General features: G+C 40.0%; 1 protein-coding gene across 1 annotated transcript; it reads left to right on the top strand.

Annotated features, from left to right (window-relative positions):
• Nucleotides 1-223: 223 nt before the first annotated feature.
• Nucleotides 224-16,187, top strand: GHITM (growth hormone inducible transmembrane protein). Its single transcript, XM_060111399.1, has 9 exons — nucleotides 224-349; nucleotides 1,742-1,906; nucleotides 2,908-3,007; nucleotides 4,575-4,686; nucleotides 5,114-5,255; nucleotides 8,553-8,661; nucleotides 13,561-13,749; nucleotides 14,211-14,382; nucleotides 15,900-16,187. Exons 2-9 carry the CDS (start codon nucleotides 1,778-1,780, stop codon nucleotides 15,982-15,984), a joined length of 1,038 nt encoding a protein of 345 aa, XP_059967382.1. The 5' UTR covers nucleotides 224-349; nucleotides 1,742-1,777; the 3' UTR covers nucleotides 15,985-16,187.
• The last annotated feature ends 8,861 nt before the right edge of the window (nucleotides 16,188-25,048 follow it).

Here is a 25,048-nt window from a genome sequence, read left to right as displayed (position 1 = left end):
TGAGAGAAAAACGGTGAGCTCCGCTACCCAGAGCTAAAATGGCTGAAATGCCTTCTCTGCCCACACCCACGATGGACGTTGACTGCGAGGCTCCCAACAATCCTCCATTGGCCCCGCCCCTACAGCTCGGAACCCCTCCTTCCTACTATACCCGCCCTTCCGTTAGGCCTCCTCTCATGATTGGCTGTCCGTAGTGTTTGCGACTTCTCCGGATGTTGCGTCACGCAGCGAGCTAAAGAGACTGCGCTCACAATCTGTAAGAAGTGGACGGAGGGCGCGGGACGTGGTAGTCGTTGCGATTCGCCGTCCCGGAAGGGGACCTGCGCCCTTGAGTTGACCAGGGACTGAGGTAAGGCTCCCCCGGGCCGTGAGGCACCGCGATCCACCGTACTACTGACAGCCGGCCTCGTTGGGCCGCTGCGTGCGTGTGGGGAGGACTGGAGACGGCAGCGCTGCGGGCTGCGTCACGGGCTGGCGGCGCGTCAGGGCCGTCCTGCAGGTGACCCGGTGGAGGGGATGGCGACTTCGGGGCCTGGGGTAGGCGGGCAGGGGCCCGCTCTCTCTGCCTGCTTCTCCCTGGGCAGCGAGGTGCTGAATCATCCCCGCGGCCGGGCCTCCCAGGCGCCGCTGTGGTAGATAACGGGGTGCCTGCGGCTGGTGTGCTGTAGAGTTGTGCGTTGACTTTGGGAGGCTGGAGTTTTTGCTGCCGGGCTCTCATCCGAGTCTTGTGATCTAGCTGAACTTTCTCGGGGGACCAGGCGCCCGAGCTCATTGATGCACACGAAAGCGTACGGGGTCGGTAATAGTACCCATTTTGTAGTTAAGGCACCTGAGTCTCAGGGATCAAACATGCACACGAGGCCACTTCTAGCCTGTGATAGAAGTAAAATTCCCACTCTGGAGGCCACTCTGAGCTGCTGCTCCTCAGTAGGTGTGTTGAGGACTGAGAGGCACAGCACCTTTAGGCTGAGATGATGTAATGTCACGAAAGTGCTAGAATGATTCGGTATTTTTCCAAAGGATAGGTGTCAGTTTTGTACACCCCTCGCAGATCCCGTGGCAGAGTTGGAAGTACACTCAGATAGGTATTTAAAAGCAAAGATTCTTAGCTTTTGGGGTGCTAGTTAAAATACATATTACTGTGTCCTATTCCTAGGGGTTAAATCATTAGGACCGAAGTTAGACCTAGGAATCTACATTTTTAAGATACATCCCAGGTGGTTTCAATACCTTGAATATTTTTATATCATATTTTGAAGGGAAGTAATACTTGGCATGCTTGGTTTCCACTGATGTTTTATAACCTTGCAATGTAGTATGACCTTGAAGAGTTAATCACTTCTTGGATGACATTTTTCCTCTGCTCAAAGTTATTCTTAGCTCTTTTTTAAATTTTCCCACTGAATGCTGGTATAAATCTTCAGCCAAAACCACATGTATAAAATCCATCACACACCCCTTAATTCTCTTAAGATATTAAATCCACTCTGTATTGGACACATAACTTAAAAGTCATTCCTCTTGTTATTGTTCCGATTGGAATTTAAACCCATTTTGGTGGTCCATCCCAAACCAGTTCTGTGGGATGGATTTCTTGAACTAACAAGGGACAAGCAGAGTATTCATCATTATCATTTTAAAAGGTCACTTTATTTCACCTTTCCTCCTAAGAGATGACTGGCTCTTTCTTAGAGCCAGTGGGTTGGTTAATGGGTGATTTTTTGTCTCTGTCTCTAACTAGCATTTCAGATCTGCTTGGTAAACCTGGTGCACCACCATGCTGGCCGCAAGACTTGTGTGTCTCCGGACACTACCTTCCAGGGTTTTCCACCCAGCTCTGACCAAGGCCTCCCCTGTTGTGAAGAATTCCATCACGAAAAATCAGTGGCTCTTACCACCCAGCAGGGTAAAGCTAATCTGAATATTTTTATATTGTCTGTCTCTCTCTATGCTTCTGGGACCATTTTTTTGACAGATTGTGAAGCTCCCTATTCTACTATTAGTGATTTACTGAAACAGCCCTGAAAATGTCCCAAATCAGCTCTTTCTTCCTATTAGTGTTCTGTTCCATCCTTATCATATATGAAAAAGAACTCCTGTAACTTCTCCTTTACTTACAGCTCTTGGAATTTCTCATTCAGAGAATTTAGAGTAATTTGTGAAGGATTGAGAGCTGTATGGTTCAACAGAGAGATCGTGGAGCCGATTGTCAAAAGCTTAAGAATATTACCATTTGGCCAATAACTTATTAATAAGTTACTAAACATGTCATTTCAGCTCTTGTTTAGAGAATGGTAAAACAAAATCTGTCAAGTTAGAGAGAAACCCGTTTCCTTTTGTAGTAGATTTCTGCTCTAGCATTCAAATTAGGGGTATAAATTTTGAAATGTGAGGTAGATAAGGAAATATACAGAAGCTAGAAGAGACAACTTTTTTCTCTTAAATTAACTCTTCCACTGTTGAAAAAGAGCTAAAATAGAGGTAGTAGTCATCCCTCCCTTTGGCTTTGTATTAAAGGAAGGATTGAGCCCATTTCCCAGATGAAAAAATGCAGCTAATACTTACCAAATGCGTATCTTTTAAAAGTTAGTGTTTAAAATATGATAATTCTAGAGATATAAATAAAATTTGTAGTTTATGAAATAAACAGTTCTGAAACCTGACCTGAGAAGTTAGGTTGTAATGAATTAGTGAATCACTTCGAAGATAGAGCACAGGTAAGGTCTACATTTAATTTTTTAGATTGGCTAACATACTTTCATAGTGAAGTATATATGACTTACATACATAGAAAGTACCAAGTTACATTATCCAGAGTTTTCTAGGGTGATGAGATCCTCTGTTTTATTTTGTTGTTAACATTCTTTTGGTGTGGGTGGTGTGTGTCTTTGTTTCCATGTGTATCAGGAATATGCCACCAAGACAAGAATTGGAATTCGACGTGGAAAAACTGGCCAAGAACTCAAGGAGGCAGCTCTGGAACCATCACTGGAAAAAATATTTAAAAGTAGGTGGCAGCCTTTAGTAAACTCGTGTTTTAAAAAAGGTCCATGAACAGCCTCCTTAAAGTATATGCAAACTTGTACATATGTGCATTTTGTGAGAAGAAGGGCAGTCATGCTCAGGTATCTGATGACCCTGAAAAGGTTGGTACTTCACACTGAGCTCAGTGGTCCCCAGTCATATTTCTTCCAGAAAAAAATTTTACTTTCACCATTTTTTTAAGGATTATTAGTTAATGTGCCATGATCTGAAAGTTATAATCTGTTATTGAAGTTCATTTGAAGTCATGTAGAATCTTACTTCAAACATAATATTTGTATATGTTCAGGTCAAGAGTAAATCACCAAAACATAGATGTTAATAAAAAGTTAGTTGTTCAAGAGGGGTCATCTTGATTGGCTGCCCATTTAGGGCCTCTCAGGAAGCAATACCCTAATGACGTCAGTTTGGTTCACAGTTTGGATTTCAGCTTTGCAAGTTCAGAATCTAGATTGGTAATCTACCCCAAATCAAAGAACACTACTGCTCCTTAACAGCCTTGCAAAAGGTCAATACCCATCTTCCCTGACTTAAAATGGAGTTACGTCCTGATAAACCCATCATAACTTAAAGAGGTCCTGAAATTCAAATTATATTTAATATACCTAACTTACCAAATATCATAGCTTAGCCTAGCCTACCTTAAGCGTGTTCAGAATACTTAACATTAGCCTACAGTTGGGCAAAATTATCTAACACTAAGCCTATTTTATAATTAAGTGTTGAATCCTTCCTGTGATTTATTGAATCCTGAAAGTGAAAAATAGAATTGTTGGGTGAGTACAGAATGGTTATAAGTGTATCGGCTGTTTACCCTCATGATCAACTGGCTGACTGGGTGCCGCTGCCCAGCATCACAAGGGAGTATCGTACTGCATGTCAGTACCCCAGGAAAAGATCAAAATTAAAAATTCAAAGTACAGTTTCTACTTAAATACATATCGTTTTTTTAAAAATCTTAAAGTTGGGGACCATCTGTATTTTAAAATGGGAGAGAGCCCTAGTTGGCATCCCTCAGGGCATTTCTGTTGGTCAGTTGGCCCTAGAAACCAAATTATATGAATCATAGCAACAGTGTAGTAACATTCTTAGGGAACAAACTTTGACTAAAGGGAGCAAGGTGCTCTTTGTGAATACCTCCATCCAGTTAAGAGTTGATAACATTTCCTCTCGATACTCTAAAAAACAAGAGCATCCTCTCCCTTGATCTTGCTGCGTAAACACTAATTACATTTTTCTTTGGTTCATTTTTTTCTTGACTCCATGTAAAGCATCATCTGTGTTAATAGCACTTTAGACACAATATTAAATATAACGTGATGTTAGCATGTTTTTCTCATCTTTATTTTCTAAGAGTGTCACAAGAACACACATCTTTTATGAATAAAATAACATATATCACAGAAGTATCCCTACATCTACAGATATACTGCCTCCGCAAATTTTGTTAGAGTGAACTTAAAGATTAATTAAGTCTAATCATTTTAGTCAAGACAGCAGTATTAACTTGCATTTCCTCCTGTGTTCTGCAGTTGATCAGATGGGAAGATGGTTTATTGCTGGAGGGGCTGCTGTTGGTCTTGGAGCTTTGTGCTACTATGGCTTGGGAATGTCTAATGAGATTGGAGCTATTGAAAAAGCCATGTAAGTAAATTTTTCTCAAACAATTCGTGCCTTAAAGGTTCCAGTTTTCTTCTCATCCTTATCTTTCACCACTTTTGGAATATTTTGTGTCCAGTGTTCCAACTGTGTGGAAATATACATGAATAAAAATAGAATCTCTCATTTCCTTGGCATATATTTATTCAAACAATAAATAAAAATCTTTTACCAAGGTTATATATGTTTAAGCAAGAAGCAAATGTGTTGTTTTGTATATGTGCCAAGTGCTTATATGTTTTATATTACTTAATTTTTTATGGTAACTCCAACATGCATCATTATTTCCATGATACTGGAATAAGATTTAGAGAAATAAAGTGGTATTTCTCAAGATCTCCCACCTAGTAAATTATTCAACCAAAATTCACATTCATAATTCTATAAATTAACTGTGTTGTGTTTCTTACAGAATTTGGCCTCAGTATGTGAAGGATAGAATTCATACCACCTATATGTACTTAGCAGGAAGTATCGGCATAACAGCTTTGTCTGCCCTGGCAGTGAGCAGAACTCCTGCCCTCATGAACTTCATGATGAGAGGCTCTTGGGTGGTAAGTTAGCCTGTTTTTGTTTTCCTTTCCCACTAAATAGCAAGAGATTAAATGAAAACTCTCAGAGGAGGGGATTAAATGGAAAGAATACCTTACTATATTGAACAAATCTTCGTTCAAGTAATATATGAATTATTAGTGCAGCTGAAACAAAGTAGGAAATACCTTCTTAGGCAAGTCAGCTATTATTCCTTGTTGAATATGTATTTTAGTAGCAGCAAAGATGTTGGAAACCAAACTTACAGGAACATTCTACTTATCTAGCAGCAGATACCAAACAGCTCTATTTTGTAGTAATTTACTAAAAAATAAGGCAGATGAAAATCCATCTTATGTGGCACATATATACAATGGAATATTAGCCATAAAAAGAAACGAAATTGAGTTATTTGTAGTGAGGTGGATGGACCTAGAGTCTGTCATACAGAATGAAGTAAGTCAGAAAGAGAAAAAGAAATACCGTATGCTAACACATATATGGAATCTAAAAAAAAAAAAAAAAAAATGGTTCTGAAGAACCTAGGGGCAGGACAGGAGTAAAGACGCAGACATAGAGAATGGACTTGAGGACACAGTGTGGGCGAAGGGTAAGCTGGGACAAAGTGAGAGAGTGGCATGGACATATATACACTACCAAATGTAAAATAGATAGCTAGTGGGAAGCAGCCGCATAGCACAGGGAGATCAGTTCCGTGCTTTGTGACCACCTAGAGGGGTGGGATAGGGAGGGTGGGAGGGAGACGCAAGAGGGAGGGGATATGGGGATATATGTATATGTATAGCTGATTCACTTTGTTATAAAGAAGAAACTAACACACCACTGTAAAGCAATTATACTCCAATAAAGATGTTAAAAAAAAAATCCATCTTAGAGGTCAGTGGAGGGTAGCTGTCACAAAAACCCAAGCACTCTATACTACTAGGAGTAGAATAGTGCTGGCACTGTTCTGAACTTTTCTTGACCCTTTATAAGGTTTTATATTCAGTGAGAGTTTCTTGAGCATTTGTTGTTTTACTAGCATTTTTTTTATTTTAGTAGGAGAGGACAGGGTAGTTGAGTTTTGTGAAAAAAACAGCTTGGGCAAAGGAGAGGAGATAATCATTATAAGTGACTTTACAATCCCATTCAAGTGAAGTTCAAGTGTTTGAGGTCTGGAGTGTGAAGAAGACACAATTAGAAAGGGTGTGTTTGATTGCCGAGCTGAGGAGAGCACCTAAGCGGTTAGAGGCCATTGCAGATACTGGAACAGCAAAAGTATGATTTGTATTTGAGCTTTAAGAGCTAATGTGGAAGAGACAGGAAGCAGGTATACCAGCTGTGCCTTTTCAAGGTCTAAAATGATGGTAATGCAAACTAGAGCAACGAGTGTGAGACTGGAAGGGAATGGGAGATGGGAAAGTTTATATAACACTTACACACTTCCCACAGCAAATTCCCACTGATTCTTCCCATGGGCAACCCAAATCCCTATGACTTCCAAATCTGTAATGTTTCCACTATTCTGTACTTTCTAAAAGGAGAACCATTTGCAGTTATGTAGCCATTTAGACACTTCAGTATTAGGGTCTTGCTTCTCAGATGGGTGTCATGAATCTCCTAGCCTAGAGGTTATTGAAGGCACAGAATCAACCTGTTGCATTCTCATCAGGTGTGTCAGTTTTAATAAGAGGTAAACAATTTAAAGCAATGCTTTTGTAATAAAGCAAACATGTAAGATTAAAATATACAAAAGAGTTTAGCCCCTAAAATAAGACTTCAAGGAGGTTTTGTGCTTGGGTCATATTCTCAGGTGCTTGTGAGCATAAGATCAGTCTCACCTGCCTTCAGGGCTGCTTAAGTAAAATAGTTTAGAAAGCCAGACAGGTGCTACAGAGAGGAAGAAGCCCTTGGGAGGTGACAGACATACACACAGATAACGTCAAAGTTTGTACCAAGTGCTTTTGGAACAGAGTAGAGACATCTGACACTGCTTATTACAGCCAGGGTACCTGCCAGAAAAACTTTACAGGCAAAGAGGTAATCCTTGAATATGTCAACCAGATAGGAAGGAGGTATTTTTAGGCACAATAAACAAAGAGGTGTGAAACTGGGGTATGTTTGCAGCCTACCAGTTCAGTGTAGCTGGAATGTAGAGTATGGGAAGGTAAAAGGCAAAAAAATGAACCTGGATGATGAAAGACTTTAAAAGAAAAATATATAATTGTGTTAAATATCCTGAAAATGCTTTGCACGGAGATAGATGAAGTAGCTTTTAGTAATTGTTTCTCCATTGGAAGGTGGTGAAGTAGAACCCAGCGTGCTTTTCTGTGTTATGAGTGAAGGCTTTCGCATTCTCAGCAAAAACAGCTGTTTTGTTTACCTGTACTTTACCTCAGAGGTTGACTGTTCAGTTGCCCATGGGTTAGACATAATGCAGATGAGATGAGTGAGGCAGGCCTGGTATGTCACGTGGGATTTTGGCATCTAGAGAAAGCCTTACAACTAAATGCATTCACGCTCAATTGTTTTTTGAATAGTTGGCCAGACAAAGCATCTGCTGCTTGATCTCGCCCAAGGGCTGCAAGTTTGCAATTTCTGCTTTAAATTTCCTGAAGATTATCATCTTTCATTACAAACATTTCTTCCTTGTTATGCACAAGCAATATTTAAATGTATAACAATGGAAATCGAAGATAGACAAAGAAAGGGGATGAGGGCCAATTCAGCCAGAAAATTGGGAGGATAGAAATGTAGAATCTTATTTCTCACCTTTTCCGTGTGCTTCTTTTTTTCAGGTTTTCATTTAGCAAATACAGAGTTTGAGACAATGTGCTATATATATATATATATATATATATATATATATATATATATATACACACACACACACACACACACATATATATATATTTTAATTGGTGTATCATGACTAACTTTTTTAATGTTACTTGCGCTATACCGAAATAAATATAATTTAAAATAATTAAATAATTCTGGGATTTTTAAAGGGGTTTTGTTATACCTTTGTCTAACAAGAATAAAATTTTTTAAAGATGATGTCTGCCAAAGCTCTACTCATTCACTTAAAGTTGTCTGGAAAACTTTATGTGTGATAGTAGGGGATGCTCTTGCTAATTTGACCAAACTGAAATGAGCACAAGGCCTTTTAATGTGCTAGAGAAATATAGGATTCTGTTTATTATCCTTCATCTTTTTAAACATGGTTTATTGGAGGGACTAACTGGACTTGGAACCTGTGGGTTTCTACTTTGTTGTTGTATAAGCATCAATTTTTCTTAGTAATACATGTCTTTCAGACAATTGGTGCAACCTTTGCAGCCATGATTGGAGCTGGAATGCTGGTCCAGTCGATATCATATGACCAGAGCCCAGGCCCAAAGCATCTTGCTTGGTTACTACATTCTGGTATGTTCTGTTTTACAGTTGTTGTTAAACAATCTTAAATACTGCCTTTTTTGATGGCTCTTCACGGTTGTAAATGATATGTACACAATTTAATTAAGCCTCATGTCTGCTAAACACGGTTTTCTGCACTTATTCCTGGTAGTAGTATTGCCAGATCTCCACTCTGGAAAGTTAATGATTCTGATACTAAGACCATAGACAGCCCCAGTATTACACTTGCCTCTGGTGACAGTCTGGTATATGCAGAGATTTCCTTTTATGTATTTTGTCTAATACCAGAAGGATTTCAGATCTGATACACATCACTTGAGAATTGTTCTTGTTGTATATCTTTAGAAAAATAAGAAACGGGTCTCTACCAGAGAAGGAGGACGTAAGATGTGTGAAAGAATAGGAGCAGAGATTTTTGCAGTGGAGCATTGGGAAGAAGAAAGCAGTCAAAAAGATCTTTGGAAATTCACTTTTGTGTGTGATGAGGTTAGCTGGGTCAGTATTTAGATAGTTTTTGGCACAAAGTTACTGTGGGCAGGACAGAGGCTGTCCAACCCTGGTATTGCGGAACAGTATTAATATTTCTTTAGGTATATGTAATATTTTCCTTAATTATGGAAAGACAAATATTTTAAAGTTTACATAAAGTATTTTCCATTGCAAGTATCCCAGGGTATTCTGCCTCTGGGTTGAGTAAAGAACACCAGATGCAGAAACAAAAATGCTTTAGATGCATGATCTCTACCACAAGCCAAGACAAATTTTATAAGGATTTCCATGAAAATTCCAGGGAGACAGACTGAAATGTTTTTCACATGGGTTAGTAAATGGAAATTAGTTTTGGGGTACCCAGTATGATGAATTTCCAGTGTGAAATACATCATTTGTATTCTTCATGTGCTGGCTTTGTTTTGGTGAATGTGAGAGAGCATGACTTCCCAACCTTGGTTTTCAAGCCTCTCTTCCATTAGGTCTTAGGTAATTCAACCATAGATATTTTCCATGGACCTTTACAAGACAGAACTTTTGTGGTTGGGAGGGTGATGGTCCCAATATTTTCTTATACCAGTAACCTGCTTTTAAGAAAAAAATTACTTAAAACGTAGTGTGTGCATTTGCTATAAAATTTAATATCTCTTAGTGCCATATAAATATTCAAGGATTATTCAACATCTTAGCCAGTAAATAGAGTTCTACACCTGTTTCCCATTTTAGACACTGTTTCCTTGAATAAACAGGTTCAGTGTCATTTTATCTCTGATAAATAGTAGATCCACTTGTTGAATTAAAGTAGCTATGTAGTTTTAATTCTAGCTAGAATAAGTAAGCCTTTCTACCTGTGTTGCTTAGAAAACCTCTTTTTATCTGATATAATTGTAACATATAAATTACTTAAGTTCTGAGTGTTTTATGTGTGTTGGAGGGCAGTCCCCAAGACCACCCATTCATTCAGCAATTTGTTAGATGGAGTCACAGGACTCAGCATATAGTTATACTCAGAGCTAAGGTTTATTACAGTGAAAGGATACACAACAAGATCAGCAAGGGAGAAAGATACAGGCAAAGTCTAGAGGGTGGAGAAATCCACACACAGGCTTTCAGTGCTGTCTCCTTCCTTTGAGGGTATACGGCAAGAATGCTAAATATGCAGTAACATGTACAATGTTTCTGCCCAGGGAAGCCCATTAGAGACTCAGCGCCCAAGGTTTTTATTGGGGGCTGATCATTTAGGGGCCCTCCTAGCAACTACCAAAATCCAGACTCCCAGAAGGAAAGCAGGCATTCAGCATAACTCACTGTTTGCATAAATAGTCTAACCCTAAGGTTAGAGAATGGTTCCAGTGCCAAGTTCTCAGATGCCAGCCAAGGATTAACCTTGCAAGCAGGTCTTTGTAAAGGTAGGCTTAGGTCTGCTGTGTTAACCCTTTCTTGCACAGTATGAATGCCATTTTTTTCTTTTTTTAATTTGTTTTCAGAATTTGCTTTATCCTTCATAAACATCTTGGGAAGCTGTGTGTGCTGGCATTAGCCTGTCCATATGTTCATGGATGAGGAAGCTGAGGCTGGGTGAAGTCACACAGCAGGAAGTGCCAAAGTCAAGACTGACACCCCCCCCCCAATGTTATTTCTCTTTTTTTCTTTTTTTCCCCCATAAATTTATTATTTATTTATTTATTTTTGGCTACATTGGGTCTTCGTTGCTACGCGCAAGCTTTTCTCTAGTTGCGATGAGTGGGGGCTACTCTTCGTTGTGGTGTGCGGGCTTCTCATTGCAGTGGCCTCTCTTGTTGTGGAGCATGGGCTCTAGGCACATGGGCTTCAGTAGTTGTGGCACATAGGCGGAGTAGATGTGGCTTGCGGCTTCTAGAGCACAGGCTCAGTAGTTGTGGCGCACAGGCTTAGTTGCTCCATGGCATGTGGGATCTTCCCGGACCAGGGCTCAAACCCATGTCTCCTGCACTGGCAGGCGGATTCTTAACCACTGCACCACCAGGGAAGCCCCCAATGTTATTTCTTAAAGTCCAACTCTCTGTCTAATTCTTCATTCACTGACATGATTGAGTTTCAGACCCCTTTAATCCAAAGTGGATGACCTAAGGGCAACCACTCACAGTGTCAGAGAGACATCAAAGCCAGGTTTTGACCCAGGATAAACATCCCAATGCATTCTATTTTCATTTTTCATACAGATGTTTAATACCTTGTGGACACAGCTGTGGTCTCAATCAGGCCTAAGTGATACTGTGCAAGAATTACTGAAATGCTCACTGAAAGCTCGTCTCTTCTAACTGTGTTTTTCCCCTGCTTTATAGAGATATGACTGATACATGACATTGTATAAGTTTAAGACATACAACATGTTGATTTGACACTTATATATTACAAAATGATTACTACCATAGCATTAGCTAACACCTTCATTTTGTATTTACCGTATCTTTTTTATGGTGAGAACATTTAAGATCTACTCTCTTAGCAGCATTTATGATAACGGTATTATTAGCTGTAATCATGATGTACATTAGGTCCTCAAACTTGTTAATCATAACTGGAAGCTTGTACCCCTTGACAGGTATCTCCGCATTTTCGTCTCCCCCCAACCCCTAGTAACCACCACTATGCTCTGTGTTTCTCTGTTTGACTTTTTTAGATTCCACATATAAGTGAGATCATACGATATTTGTCTTTCTCTGTCCAACTTATTTCACTTAGCGTAATGCCCTCAAGATCCATCTGTATTGTCAAGAAGTGCAACATTTCATTCTTTTTTGAGTCTGAATAATATTCCATTGTTTATATATACCGCATCTTCTTTATCCATCCATCCATTGACAAACACTTGGGTTGTTTTCATATCCTGATTTCAGTTCCTTTGCTTACAAACCCAGAATTGGGATTGCTGGATCATATGATAGTTGTGTTTATTTTTTGAGGAACCTCCATACTTGTTTTCCCCAGTGGATGTACTAATTTTCTGAAGGGCAGTTTTCATTCACAATGATAATGTTGAGCTATTCTTATCAGTTTTGTAATTGATTTGTCCTTAAGCAGCAAACATCTATTGCCATTTAAGATTTTTATCAGTATCATTGGAAAAAATCTCAATAATCTCCTTGAAAGTTTTTCTTAAAATTTTGCTGCCAGTTGCAAAACTGATAGGAATTCTAATAGAAATGTCATACAGATGAATTTCTATCCAATATCTTTCCTAGAGCAAAAAAATTTTTAATTTTTCATCATCATGTAATAAAATATGCCCTATTACTTGATCTAGAAATGTTAGTCTCAAAAGAGACACACTGGTATTAAAATTTCCGTGTGAAGGTAGCTCTGTGCTTATTCCATGAGTTCAACTATGCACATTTAATGTTTAAGAAAAGGGTATAGTTGAGAATTCCCTGGCTGTCTAGTGGTTAGGACTCTATGCTTCCACTGCAGGGGGCCCAGGTTCGATCCTTGGTTGGGGAACTAAGATCCCACAAGTCACATGGTACTGCCAAAAAAAAAAAGAAAAGGGTATAGCTTGCTCTACTCAATACGGAAACAATGCCTTATCTAAGATCTGTTTTTTTTAAATAAAAGATTTCTATTTACCTTTGCTAATGAAATTATTACTATACTTTTGGTGGACATGTTTATAACTATCTGACAACTAAAATTGCTTTTTACAAGCTGTGATTACATTCCCTATTACACAAGGTAACAGCAGCATCTGTCCTTGAAGTTCCTACTTTAAGATTAGCATCATATACTTAATCTTTCCTTTTACTGTGTTCTCTTTCAGCACAGTAGATTTTTTTTTTTTTTTTTTTTTTTTTTTTGTGGTACGCGGGCCTCTCACTGTTGTGGCCTCTCCCGTTGCGGAGCACAGGCTCCGGATGCACAGGCTCAGCGGCCATGGCTCACAGGCCCAGCCGCTCCGCGGCATATGGGATCCTCCCGGACCGGGGCACGAACCCGTATCCCCTGCATCGGCAGGCGGACTCTCAAGCACTGCGCCACCAGGGAGGCCCAGCACAGTAGATTTGACCTTCAGTTATTTTAAGCCTTTCATCTCAGTTCTTCCAAATGTGAATATTGTTATAAAGACTATTGGTAGACTCAGATCCAAATAATGAACTACACTGAATTTGACATAGTTACTAAAAATCTAAATTAGTGTTTATACTTGTGTGAGTTTTGACTGACTGACTAGGAATCGTGTTACTTGTGATTTAGAATTTGGATAGGTACAAGTTTTAGTTGTGGGGTTTTGGGGATAGTGTCACCTAAATAAGGAGAAGACTTTTTGTAATCATACTGTTTAACTATAAGCTATATGTTCAGATGGCATGTTAGTTAGAAGAAGCATTTTCCTTTTGGTTGTTACTTAGTAAATATTTAACTGCCTGCTTGCTCTTTCTGCAGGTGTGATGGGTGCAGTGGTGGCCCCTCTGACGATATTAGGGGGGCCTCTTCTCATCAGAGCTGCATGGTACACAGCTGGTGTTGTGGGAGGCCTATCCACTGTGGCCATGTGTGCACCCAGTGAGAAGTTTTTGAACATGGGAGCACCCCTGGGCGTGGGCCTGGGTGTCGTCTTTGTGTCCTCACTAGGTAAGCCACTGTGCTTTGATGCCTGGTTCTTGGTTCATGATGTCCTAAAATCATCTGACATACTCAGGTATCCTAATGGAGAGAATCTAGTAAGTGTCATTTTTAAAAGTTGGTTAAAACATATATGCTAATTTGACTGGATTTGCTCATTTGGCATCATGGCAAACCGTTATCATTGGTTTTACCAAATACATGTAAAATGGGAAAGTTGGTCTGGAGAACATGAAAATTGCTCTGATGCAGGAACTTTCCTATAATGTGGGCAAGTGACCCATTGCAAGAATGAGTATAATGGGGTTTTGAACTGAATGTATGTAAAATTAGAGCACATACTCGGATGTTTCCTTATCTGTGCAGCATACCAAAGAAGAAAATTTTTTTAAGTAATGCTGATTATAAATCCAGTTACAGAAAAATCCTTTTTCCCAGAAAAAACTTTTTTTTTCCCATTTTGATTTCAGGATCTATGTTTCTTCCACCTACCACTGTGGCTGGCGCCACTCTGTACTCAGTGGCAATTTATGGCGGATTAGTTCTTTTCAGCATGTTTCTTCTGTATGATACACAGAAAGTAATCAAGCGTGCAGAAGTAGTACCAGTGTATGGAGTTCAAAAATATGATCCCATCAATTCGTAAGTAGCCTTTAATGTCTTGTCTTTGTTGCATAAGGACATTTGTGTTGCTTCGGCCTATTTTGTTTTATGACTGTGTTAGTTTCCAAGGACTGCTATAACAGATTATATAAACTGGCTGATTTGAAACAATAGAAATTTATTCTCTCATAGTTCCAGAGTCCAGAAGTCTGAAATCAAGGTATCATCAGGGTTGGTACCTTCTGAGGGCCCTAGGGGAGAATCTACTCCATGCCTCTCCTAGCTTCTTGTCATGGCCAACCATCCTTGGCATTCCTTGGCTTTTAGATATATCACTCTAATCTTTACTCCTGTCCTCATATGATGTTCTCCCTGTATCTCTGTCTCTTATAATGATGCCATATTGAATTAAGGCTCACCCTTCTCCAATATTACCTCTTCTTTACTCACATCTTAATTATAATCGCAAAGACCCTATTCCCAAGTAAGGTCACATTCACAGGTACCACAGATTAGGACTTGAACATATCTTTTGAGTTCAACCTGCAACAATGACTTCGTTGAATTTTACTATTTTATTTCTGTTATTATTTGGTCTGTTCTCTTTCCTTAGTAAGTTGTGTATACATTTGATTATATTGCAACTAAGTGTCATAATTAGGTATGTATTCAGTTGATTCAGAGTATTTTACCTATTTTTGTTAATTAGCCTTATAGTCCTTTTGTTGGTCAATTAATTGTGTGCGAGTGTGTGTAATTTATATTTAACAGACTTTAAAACCGAAGAAAAGATGTATTAGTCAAGTGTTATTTTTGGAAAGTGTACATAATTGAAATTTTTAATAGGAAAGCCTATTTTATTAAAAATTGGAAACACTTCAATTTTTAATTTTTTATTAAAAATTGAAAATTCCATTTTGGAGATACTCAACTGTAGCTGATGTTAAGTGTTGTATAATAATGCTTTTTCCTTTCCTTGGCCTCTCCACCAAAGTAGGTTATTTTATTTAAGTAATTTCCTTGAGTTTCATGGTGTCTATCACATTTTTTAAAGTAATTTATTTTTCTTTGTTTAAAACTTAATGTAATGATTTTTTTAAACATTGCTATAATGCTTACAGATTTGTAGCAGGTTTTTTGGGGGTAATGAGGGGAGGCATTGAGGGAGTGTGTTATATTTTAAAATGCCAGACTTGTGTCTGACACATTTTTGTGAAGGTGTTTCTTTGGTTTTTGTTTTGATTATTTCATTGTCTATTACCCATTTCTTTTTTTTTTTTTTTAAAGCAAGATGCTGTACTCATAATAGAGTGTCAGAGAATATAATGATTTTTAAAACTGCCCTTTAACACGTAAAAGATTAATCTGCCAAAAGAAAAATCTTGATAGTTTTCTAGTCTAGGACTTCCTTAGTTGGTGTCTTTTTAAAAATTTCCATTTCATATACCTGGGACAAATAATCAGTGTTGTGCTTTCTTCTCTCCTACGTTAAGAAATCGTTTTTGTCATTGTTACAAGAATTACATCATATTTAACAGGAATAATTTCTTTTCTAGGATGCTGGGAATCTACATGGATACATTAAATATATTTATGCGAATTGCCAGTATTCTAGCAACTGGAGGCAACAGAAAGAAATGAAGTGACTCAGCTTCTGACTTCCTTAATACATCAGATATCTGGCTTGTTTAATAGGGGCAGATATTCTTTAGTTTGTGCAAGCAGCTTTCGTTGAAGTTTAGAAGATAAGAACTTGTCAACATGTTTCAGGTGTTCCAGTAATGTGATGCTTCAGGTCTGCTTTTTCTTCTGGAGAATAAATTCAGTAGTTCTCTTCCAAATAATACAGACATTTTCAATTCTTGTGTTTGAGTAATTGTAAAATGTTCAAATGAATATGAAAACCAAGTTTTGTGTTGAAGGAATTTAAGTATTTTATATATTTTTAAATTTATTTGGTTAAGTGAAATTTAGCAAACTTGTGTACCTGCGTTTTTCATTGCAGAATATTAACAAGTAATGTCATAAGTGATGTAGGGGTTTGGTAAAGGGACCAGAGAGAAGTAAAGCGACACCTGCAGTCTTTCTTTGAATACTTAGAACTTAGCACTCGTGTAATTGTGGTGAGCCAGTGAGGGGGTCTGGATGTTTGGAAACAAGTCATGGCTGTACATCTGCTGAACTTATCAGAAGCACTGAGCAGAAAACAAAAGACATAGGTGATTCTCCACGCTCTCCTTACGATATGGATGTGATCATGTTTGGCTTCTCATTGTTTGACACTGTTGGGAGAGTCCACAATGCTAATCATGTGGAGAATTCCTGTTACATATATTATGTGTGTGTGTAAGTCTTACTTTTGAATTGTCTAGTAGAACAAAATATCCTTAAAACACTCAGGAAAAAAATATTCGAAGCATGAAAATTGTTGCATTTTAAGTATACAAACAATATGTGCATAGTTGCTGAATATTTTTACAAATTTATTGAAATGTTTAAAGGAATACATGCTTGCCTTTCTTATCTCTTCAGGCTTTAACTTTTATCAGAAAAGCCTACTCGTGGTTTACACTTGAGATTATGAAAGCAGTTTTCCCCCTCAGATTTAGTTTCTTGCATTCCCTCTCAGAGGAATCACTAAAAAAAAGGAAGGCACGGCTTCCCTGGTGGCGCAGTGGTTAGGAATCCGCCTGCCAATGCAGGGGACATGGGTTTGAGCCCTGATCTGGGAAGATCCCGCATGCCGCGGAGCAACTAAGCCCGTGCACCACAGCTACTGATCCTGTGCTCTAGAGCCCACGAGCCTAGAGCCTGTGCTCCGCAACAAGAGAAGCCACTGCAATGAGAAGCCTTGCGCACCTCGATGAAGAGTGGCCCCCGCTCGCTGCAACTAGAGAAAGCCCGCGCACAGCAACGAAGACCCAACGCAGCCAAAAATAAATAAATAAATAAATTTATTTAAAAAAAAAAAGGAAGGCAAAGCGAGGCTTCTTTCATGAACTATATCAATCAAAAATGTAATGGAGAAAATGATTCACTAGTTTCCCCTAGCAGAATTCTCCTCTCCTCCATAGGCCATTACTTAACTCTCTTGTGCCATTTATAAGTTTTTTGATACACGAGTTATTTTTGGAAGTTCTTATGAATGAAATAAGTGTATGATTATTGAGATGGTGTTTTGACAAATACTACAGTAATCCATTAATAACTATTCTACCCACCTCAAGTTACATAGGATGCCTATTCCTGAAATAATAAAGGTTCTAGCCAGATGGTGATTGGTCTGTAATTTTTCCAGCTGAACCATATGCATATCATTGAATAGGAGATTTGTTCAAGAGAGCAACTTATTCCCTTACTGATGTAGTATATGGAGTATGGTATGATTATAACTATGGTCCTTACATCTAGACTGCATTTATCTGAATCCCAGCTCTTCCACTTATTCCTTACGTGACCTTTGGCAAATTACTTAACCTTTCTGTGCCCATTTCCTCATCTGTAAAATGAAGATGATAGCAGAACCTACCTCATAGGGTTAAGGTGAAATGTGCAGGCACTTAGTAAACGCTATATAAGTTTTAGCTGCTGTTGCTGGCTGGTTTTGAAGGGTTTTTTCCTAAGAAACATCTATGAAACTTCTGTGTTTTCCCTTCTCTACCTTAGCCCCTGTACAGTGTGATCTTAGAGTGAAATCTTACCGGTCCTGTTGTCAGTCACGTTTTAGCACACAAAGTTTATATCGTTACGTTGGGATGATATACACACAACACAAAATGATATAATTTCAACAGTGGTATCAGGCAAAGGCTTATCTAGAAAATCAAGGGGGGGTTTTTGTTTATTTTTTTTTAATGACAGCATTTTATTATAGCACTTTTTCTGATTTTGCTAAGACAGTGAAGACTTCAGTATGAAATGAATATAAATTAAAATATTATAATAGGTCTTAAATGATAACAGAAGAAAAATCACTATTTCTCTGGCTACTGTTAACATACTACTGGGGTTTTTTTTTCCCCTCACATCACTCACAGGGAAGAGTGGAGACCTGCAAATTGATAGGCTTTAGGCAAAAAAAAAAAAATCCATTTCTCATTTTCTGAAACATCTTCTGAAGAGTTAAAGGGTAACTGAGGTATGTGGTTAAAAACAATCACACAAAATAATAAAGGCCCATTTGGTTTGCTTAGAATGGTATCTAATGAACATTCAGAGGACGTGAGTATAGCGTCTGGACCACGCTAACTGGACCCAGGGGAGACAATAATAGAAGTTGCCTTCTAAAGCATAGCAACCTCATGTAAAGACAGCCGTAGCCTCTGGTGATGAGTGTCAGAAGAGAACAATATTATGTTTACAAGGTGTCCGAGGATGAAATCTTCAAGAGTAAACATAGTTACAGCACATAAGAAAGGTAGGGCATTTTACACAGCAGGAATATAATGGAGAGAGAGTAGGGATATGGGGGAAGATGACAAGAACAGGTTCCCCTGAAGCCTGATTCCCTGCACACAACTGGTGTGTGTGCTGTGCCTAGAGGCCTGACCCTTGAGTATTTTCTGTGCACTTTAAAATGTTAGGATCTGGGAAGAAAAGCAGGCATATTTTCCTGAAATTTGTTCATCTGTGTAGGATGTGTCCACATTAAAGTCCCTGAAATTGAATATACCCAAGATCTATATCATTTGAATAGGGTAGGAGGGTCCAGATATGCTGATAATATCTAATGTTGAACTGAAATGTTTGCATGTTGTGTGATAAGCCCTTTGCATACTCATAACATTCCTTTGAGCTAAGCACTGCTGTCCCCTTTTGCAGAGGAGTAAACTGAAGCCCACAGGTTCAGTCTTTGCACAAGGTCATATGGCTGGGAAGAATAAAGTGGTAGAGTTGAACCTCCTAACCAGATATACTGGGAAGTTTGTGATGAATGCCATAGGGCTGAAATCCTGTTTGAGAATCAAAAGCACTACAAATTAAATAGGTTGAGGTTTAGCTGAAAATACTTAGAACATTAGAATTTTAGTGTTTATCAAAAGGGATTGATCTCGTTGGATAAATGGATGGTAATCATTTATATTTTACTTCCCCAGATCCTATTGTATAGAGTACCAGAAACTCCTTTTCTGTATTGCCCAGTCCACTTGGAGCTACAGATGAAACCATTTTTTAAGGTCGATGTAATCAGTAAGATGAAATTCTCCTTAAATGTACTCAATTTAGCTAGCACTCAAAATGGAAGCCATTTTTCAGGAAAAGATATGAAAGCTGTGATCTTGAGGACTTTGTCTTTTGTGAAACAGTTCAGGAAGATGGAGAAAGTTCCCTCAGTATTAACATTTGAAAATAGCAAAAGGAGCATTTTGTGCCAGTAGCAAAGATGAAATCAGTGAAAAGTCTGATGGGGGAGGGAGGGTTATATGGACTGCTCTAGCGGTATCTCACAGGGCCACCACCAGTTAGCATGAGGGCAGCTCCAGCACAATCTGTTCCCTTCAGCCTCAGTATTCCATTCTGCTTTGCTCATAGCTTGTATTGCTTCCTCACCTAATGGAATATCAGCCCTCCTAACGGGCCTCCAACCTTCCACCTTCAGCTGAGAGGCTGGGTTGCAGCCTCATTGGATACAGTTAGAAGGCTTGGGGGTCCCTGTGGCTACACCCAGAAATACAGGATTGATATTTTATGGCAGGACCAACTTGACATTCATTCTCACAACTGGGCAAATTCAGAAATTTTTTAAATATTTAAAACAAATGCTTTCCACTAAGCACTTTTTAAAAGCTGCCTGATCACCTGTACGTGTGATGTCAGCTGGCTATCATTCTTCCAGGCTAGCCTTCCATGTGCTTGGAACAGGTGGACTGCTCACCTATGTGCCCCAGAGTCGTTTCACTTAGCATCGCAGAGCTTGGTGAAATAGAGGTTCAAATGACGATCTCCTAGGAAGGGTGTCGTGTCTTTATTAGCTCATTAGTCATGCTACCTCTTCTAAGATGCAGTATTTTTCAGACTTCATTTCTGAAATGTGTGTTCCATTTCATGATTTTTTTCCACAAAACTAAACAGCGTATCTTTAAATCAGTGGCATCTTAGAATTGAAGAAATAATGGTATTTTTCAGTGATTTGTTTTCCATTTCTAATAGTTCATTGTCCTGTAAGAACTGGTATCTGACGATTCAGAGAGACTCTTGCACAACCTAGCCCCACCCAGTTACATACTTCATACAGGTTGAATGGACTGATTTCCCAGCAATGCAGAATGACTCCAAAACAGGAATGCCAGTGGAAGTTGAGAGAGAAAGATTTTGTGGTTTGGCATGATCTGGCTGTTCATAAAAGGGATTAACGAGTTGGTTCAGTTCAGTACTCCTTTAAGGGATGAACTCTTAGCACCAACTGTGGGGAGAAACCAGGGTGAATGAGACCCTTTTTGTCCTGCTGTCACAGCCTGGCTGGGAGCTTGTCAGCTAGAAGACAGCATCAGATGGGCAGAGGCAGTGGGTGGTGGCCAGGAGAGATCTCATAGTGAGAGAGGGCCGTTGGCCCTGCTGACCTTTGAGCAGGGAATGCTGGAGACAGAAACCCTTACTGTTGGTGGGGAATTTTGCGCCTGAACACAACAGCATTATTATTATTATTTTTTGCTGTATAGTTGATTTATAATGTGTCACTTTGTACAGCAAAGTGACTCAGTTATACACCTATATACATTCTTTTTTTATGTGCTTTTCCATTATGGTTTATCACAGGGTACTGAATATAATACCCTGTGCTCTACATTAGGACCTTGTTGTTTACCCATTCTAAATGTAATAGTTTGCATCTACCAACCCCAAATTTCCAGTCCATCCCTCTTCCTCCCCCCATAACAGCATTAATCTTTACAAGTCACTTTTTTTTAACAGATCAGGTCAAGAGATAGGCACTCTATTTGGTACCGTGTCGTTAAAATGTGAGAAACAGCAACAAATGACCCAAGGTAATTGTGAAGTGATTATTGAGAAACTACAAAAGCATTATCGAGACTACTCACTACAGGAGTTCAGAGAAAGGGGGCAGTTTCACTATGCTGAGTGCCCACAGGAACATAGGTGTCCTACACACACCAGCACAGAAAGGCTAGGGGCTGGAGGGGGCTCCCAGCTTTAGTGGGAAGGGACGTGTCTGGGGCAGCCTCCTGGCAAAGCATGATGGGAAGCATCTGGACCTACTTTGCAGAGAACCCAGCCTTCTCCACCTGCAAACCAAATGTGTTTGTGACTCTACTTGTGTGCTCACAAATTATGTCACCCTTATACTGGGTGCCTCAGAAAAGAATTATGGTCACCTACCTCATTTAAGTAGAAGACGCATTTAAAAAGTTGGGGAGTTCCTTAGCAGTCCCGTGGTTAGGACTCCACATATCCCCTGCAGGGGTCACGGGTTCGAACCCTGGTCAGGGAACTAAGATCCCTCATGCTGTTTGGCACGGCCAAAAAAAGAAAGAAAGGAAAAAAAGTTGGAGAAATTATGACAAGATTTTCACTCTTGTTATTGCTGAGTGGCAGAAAAATGGGCATTTGGAAGGGAAATGGGGTGTTCAGTATCTTTTTCAGTATATTATATCTGCCCCTAAGTAGTTTTTTAGAAAAGTAAGTCCATATGGAGAGAAAATACATTGAACAGCTTAAAAGAAGCTTTTCAGATTTTAGGAACTTAGTGGGAAAGCAGAAACTCTCTCCACCCTGTGGCCTTTGGCACCATCTCACCTCTGAGTGGAATTGAACCCAGAGCCTTCAAGGCCCTTTTAGCCCTGATGTGCTGTGTCTGCAGTGACATCAGGGTTGAAGTTTAGCCCAGCATGGCAGGACTCTGTCGGCACCTTGCGCATCTGCCTGGTCCTGGTGCTTCCAGGCATGGGGCAAGAGTAAGTGAAGGGGACACCTCACCTCTGGGAAGCCTGCTGCCAAACCTGCAAAGCACGCAACAGACACTGACAAGCAGGATCCACCCCAACCCCACCTGCCGATCTCCAGCTCCGAACGCTGGCAAAAGCCGGAAACCTTGGCATCCTCCTTCCTCCCCATTGCCCAAGTCAGTGGCACTTGCTTTGCTGGTCCTCTCACCCTTCTCCATCAAAATCCACACGTGTGGGTGAGTCTGCTATCAGTCCTTTAGACCTGAATTTCAGTGTTTATTTCTTCTTTGCCTCAAATCGTGGCAAGAAAAGACAGTCACCGTTCCACGTTAAAGAAGCATCATACATCCTTGAGCACAATTGGGGAACTGGTATTTCTTAGAGACAGGTTATTTAAAAAGGGAGGGAAAGCTATGCACCCCGCTGCTGGCAACTGACTGCTTAATATAACAAAAAACTTCTTTTCATAGGGCACGATGCTTTAGCATTCACTTTCCTCAAAGGGATCTCTTCCTCTCCAACTTCAGTTACTGTTTGACTGAGCAGAGAAACTGAGGAACAGAGAAGTTGAGCAACTTGTCCAGGGTCACACAGCTAAAGATTGCCAAGTGTTCTGCTGAGAACCTGCATCACGTGGCTATAGAGCCTGTGCTTTTCATGAGTGTAGGGGAGCAAGGGAGACACAAATAGAAAGCAAGCGTCCTGAGTTCCCTACTCCAGGCTAAAACCACGGGGTGGATGTGAAGGGGTGGAGGCAAAAGGCCAGGACCTCCAGAGAGAAAACAGAAAGCCAAGGGACTGTTCCCTTTAGGGACTCAGAGATGGTGGCTTCACAGGTGTTCCAGCACCAGCATGCAGTGGCCACAGGATAGAACACAGTGCCTTCTAGTCTCCCCAGGTGGCTTTGTGGTGTGAAAGAGAAGGTCACATTGTGGCACATGCCCATGCAGGAGCCTGCAGGCCTGCTGGCAGCCACCATGGTGAGGCAGGGTAGCCCACACCAGTGGGGAGGGAGGCATGAGTAACAGTGGGTGGATTCACAGCATCATTGAGTACCTAGGGGACCAGCAAGGGTGAAAGTGGAGGCAACAGACCCTGAATTTACCAGCCTTGTCCCCAGCAGTGGGACACCCAGGGGCAGGCGAGATCCAGTGGGTTGGAGGCTTATGAGGAAGTTCAGATTAATTGTAAAAAATAGAGGAAGTTGTCAGGTTTTGGTACAATTTGAGGGTAGTGTGTAAGCTAAACTTCAGTGTAGCGGATTCTTTTCAACTACTCATGAGCTCTAATGGTACCATTGTCAGGAAAGAACCTCTGATTTGGAGGCAAACACACCTGGTTCCAGGTGAGAAGTTGCCATAACATACTTAGGTGAAGGAAAACTTCCCTTTCCCTTGTTGTAAGATGGAAATGAAATGCCTGCCTCCCTGAGGTGGGAGGAGAATTAAATGAGAAGACAACTGAAGGATCACACCAGATGCTGGCCCCTCCTCTATTATAAACTGATCTACAATTTCCTGAGCAAATAAAGGATGGAGAGTCATTTCTGATCAATCACAGGGTCCATAAAACAGCCTTGAAGAAGAGCATGGTGGCCAAGAGTGAAGGAGGGACATGGGTCAAAATGCTCTAACCATAAAGGGCTCCAGGCATTTTCCTAATTGACCTTAGAAATCACAGATTTGACTTGAAAATTCTTTTCTTCCTTGTAAATTCCCCTGTGTGTTAGGTGTGTCTCTGGAGACTTTTTTCTCAGGAAGATTGCCAAGTGTTCAAAAATCATCTTTGGAAATGATTCAAAGCCTCAAACTTGATTATTTTTGTACCCAAACTGCATGTGCTTAAAACTAACAGGTGTTCCTGTTAAAATGCTTCTCATTTTCACCTCTCTCAGTTCAACATGAGATTTCAAATATTCTAAAGAGCCAGAGGTGTTTCTTCCTTTTTTAAAGTAAGAAGTTGACAGTTATCTTTGAAATGTTAAAAAAGCAGGTGAAAATCTGTGAACTGGGATTGTCTCTGGGGAGTGGGGTTTTGGATGGAACTTATACTTAATACCCTGTGTTATTCAAATTAATGCATCATAGATTGCTTCAGTAATTTTTTAGAAACATTTAAAAAGCAGGTGGAATTCTGACATCTGAATCTGCTCTTCCCGTTAAACACATGGTCCTGGGAACACCTGCAAATCCGTGAGTGTATGTGTGAGTGTGTAAGGAACAGACCCCTGAGATCACAAGTTCTTCCTGTTCTTAGCTGTTCAGTGCCCCAAAAAAAGCTGTACTGAGAACCTAACATCTATTTCTGACTCTGTGGCTGAGCGTTCTGGGAAAATTACCCAAGTCCTGGCTTTGTTTGACTGTGTATCCAAATGAATCTCTCTCTTCATTAGCCTGGGACTCTCTCCTAATTTCTGCACCACTGCTAAGCAGGTAGAGTTCAGCTTGAATATCTGGCCCAATCCCTGCCCCCTCTGCCAACAACTACCTCGTTCTTTTCACCTCTGATGATGGCTTGCCAAAAGGAAAAAGGAACCATGCCAATCCAAAGAGTACCTGTTACAGCAGGTAATGAGTGAGTGGCAGCCAAAGGTAGGCTTTTGCCCAGAGAACTCAGTGGTGGCACCCTAAATGACCCCAGAAAATAGTGGTAATAGTCCTTGATGTGAGTCATGGTTGTAATCTCAGGAAGCATCTTTGGGAAAGTTTGCTGGGTTTAGGAACCTGTAACAAGCAATCTAAGAAAAAAAAAGTGTGAGGGCTGACAGATGGAAGCTCAAGACAAGACCCATCCTCTTCTCG

The sequence above is a fragment of the Mesoplodon densirostris genome, chromosome 1 (genome assembly GCF_025265405.1).
Source record: "Mesoplodon densirostris isolate mMesDen1 chromosome 1, mMesDen1 primary haplotype, whole genome shotgun sequence".
Lineage (NCBI taxonomy): Eukaryota > Metazoa > Chordata > Mammalia > Artiodactyla > Ziphiidae > Mesoplodon > Mesoplodon densirostris.
Note: the sequence above shows the minus strand (reverse complement) of the source record. Positions and strands in the feature narration are given on the sequence as shown.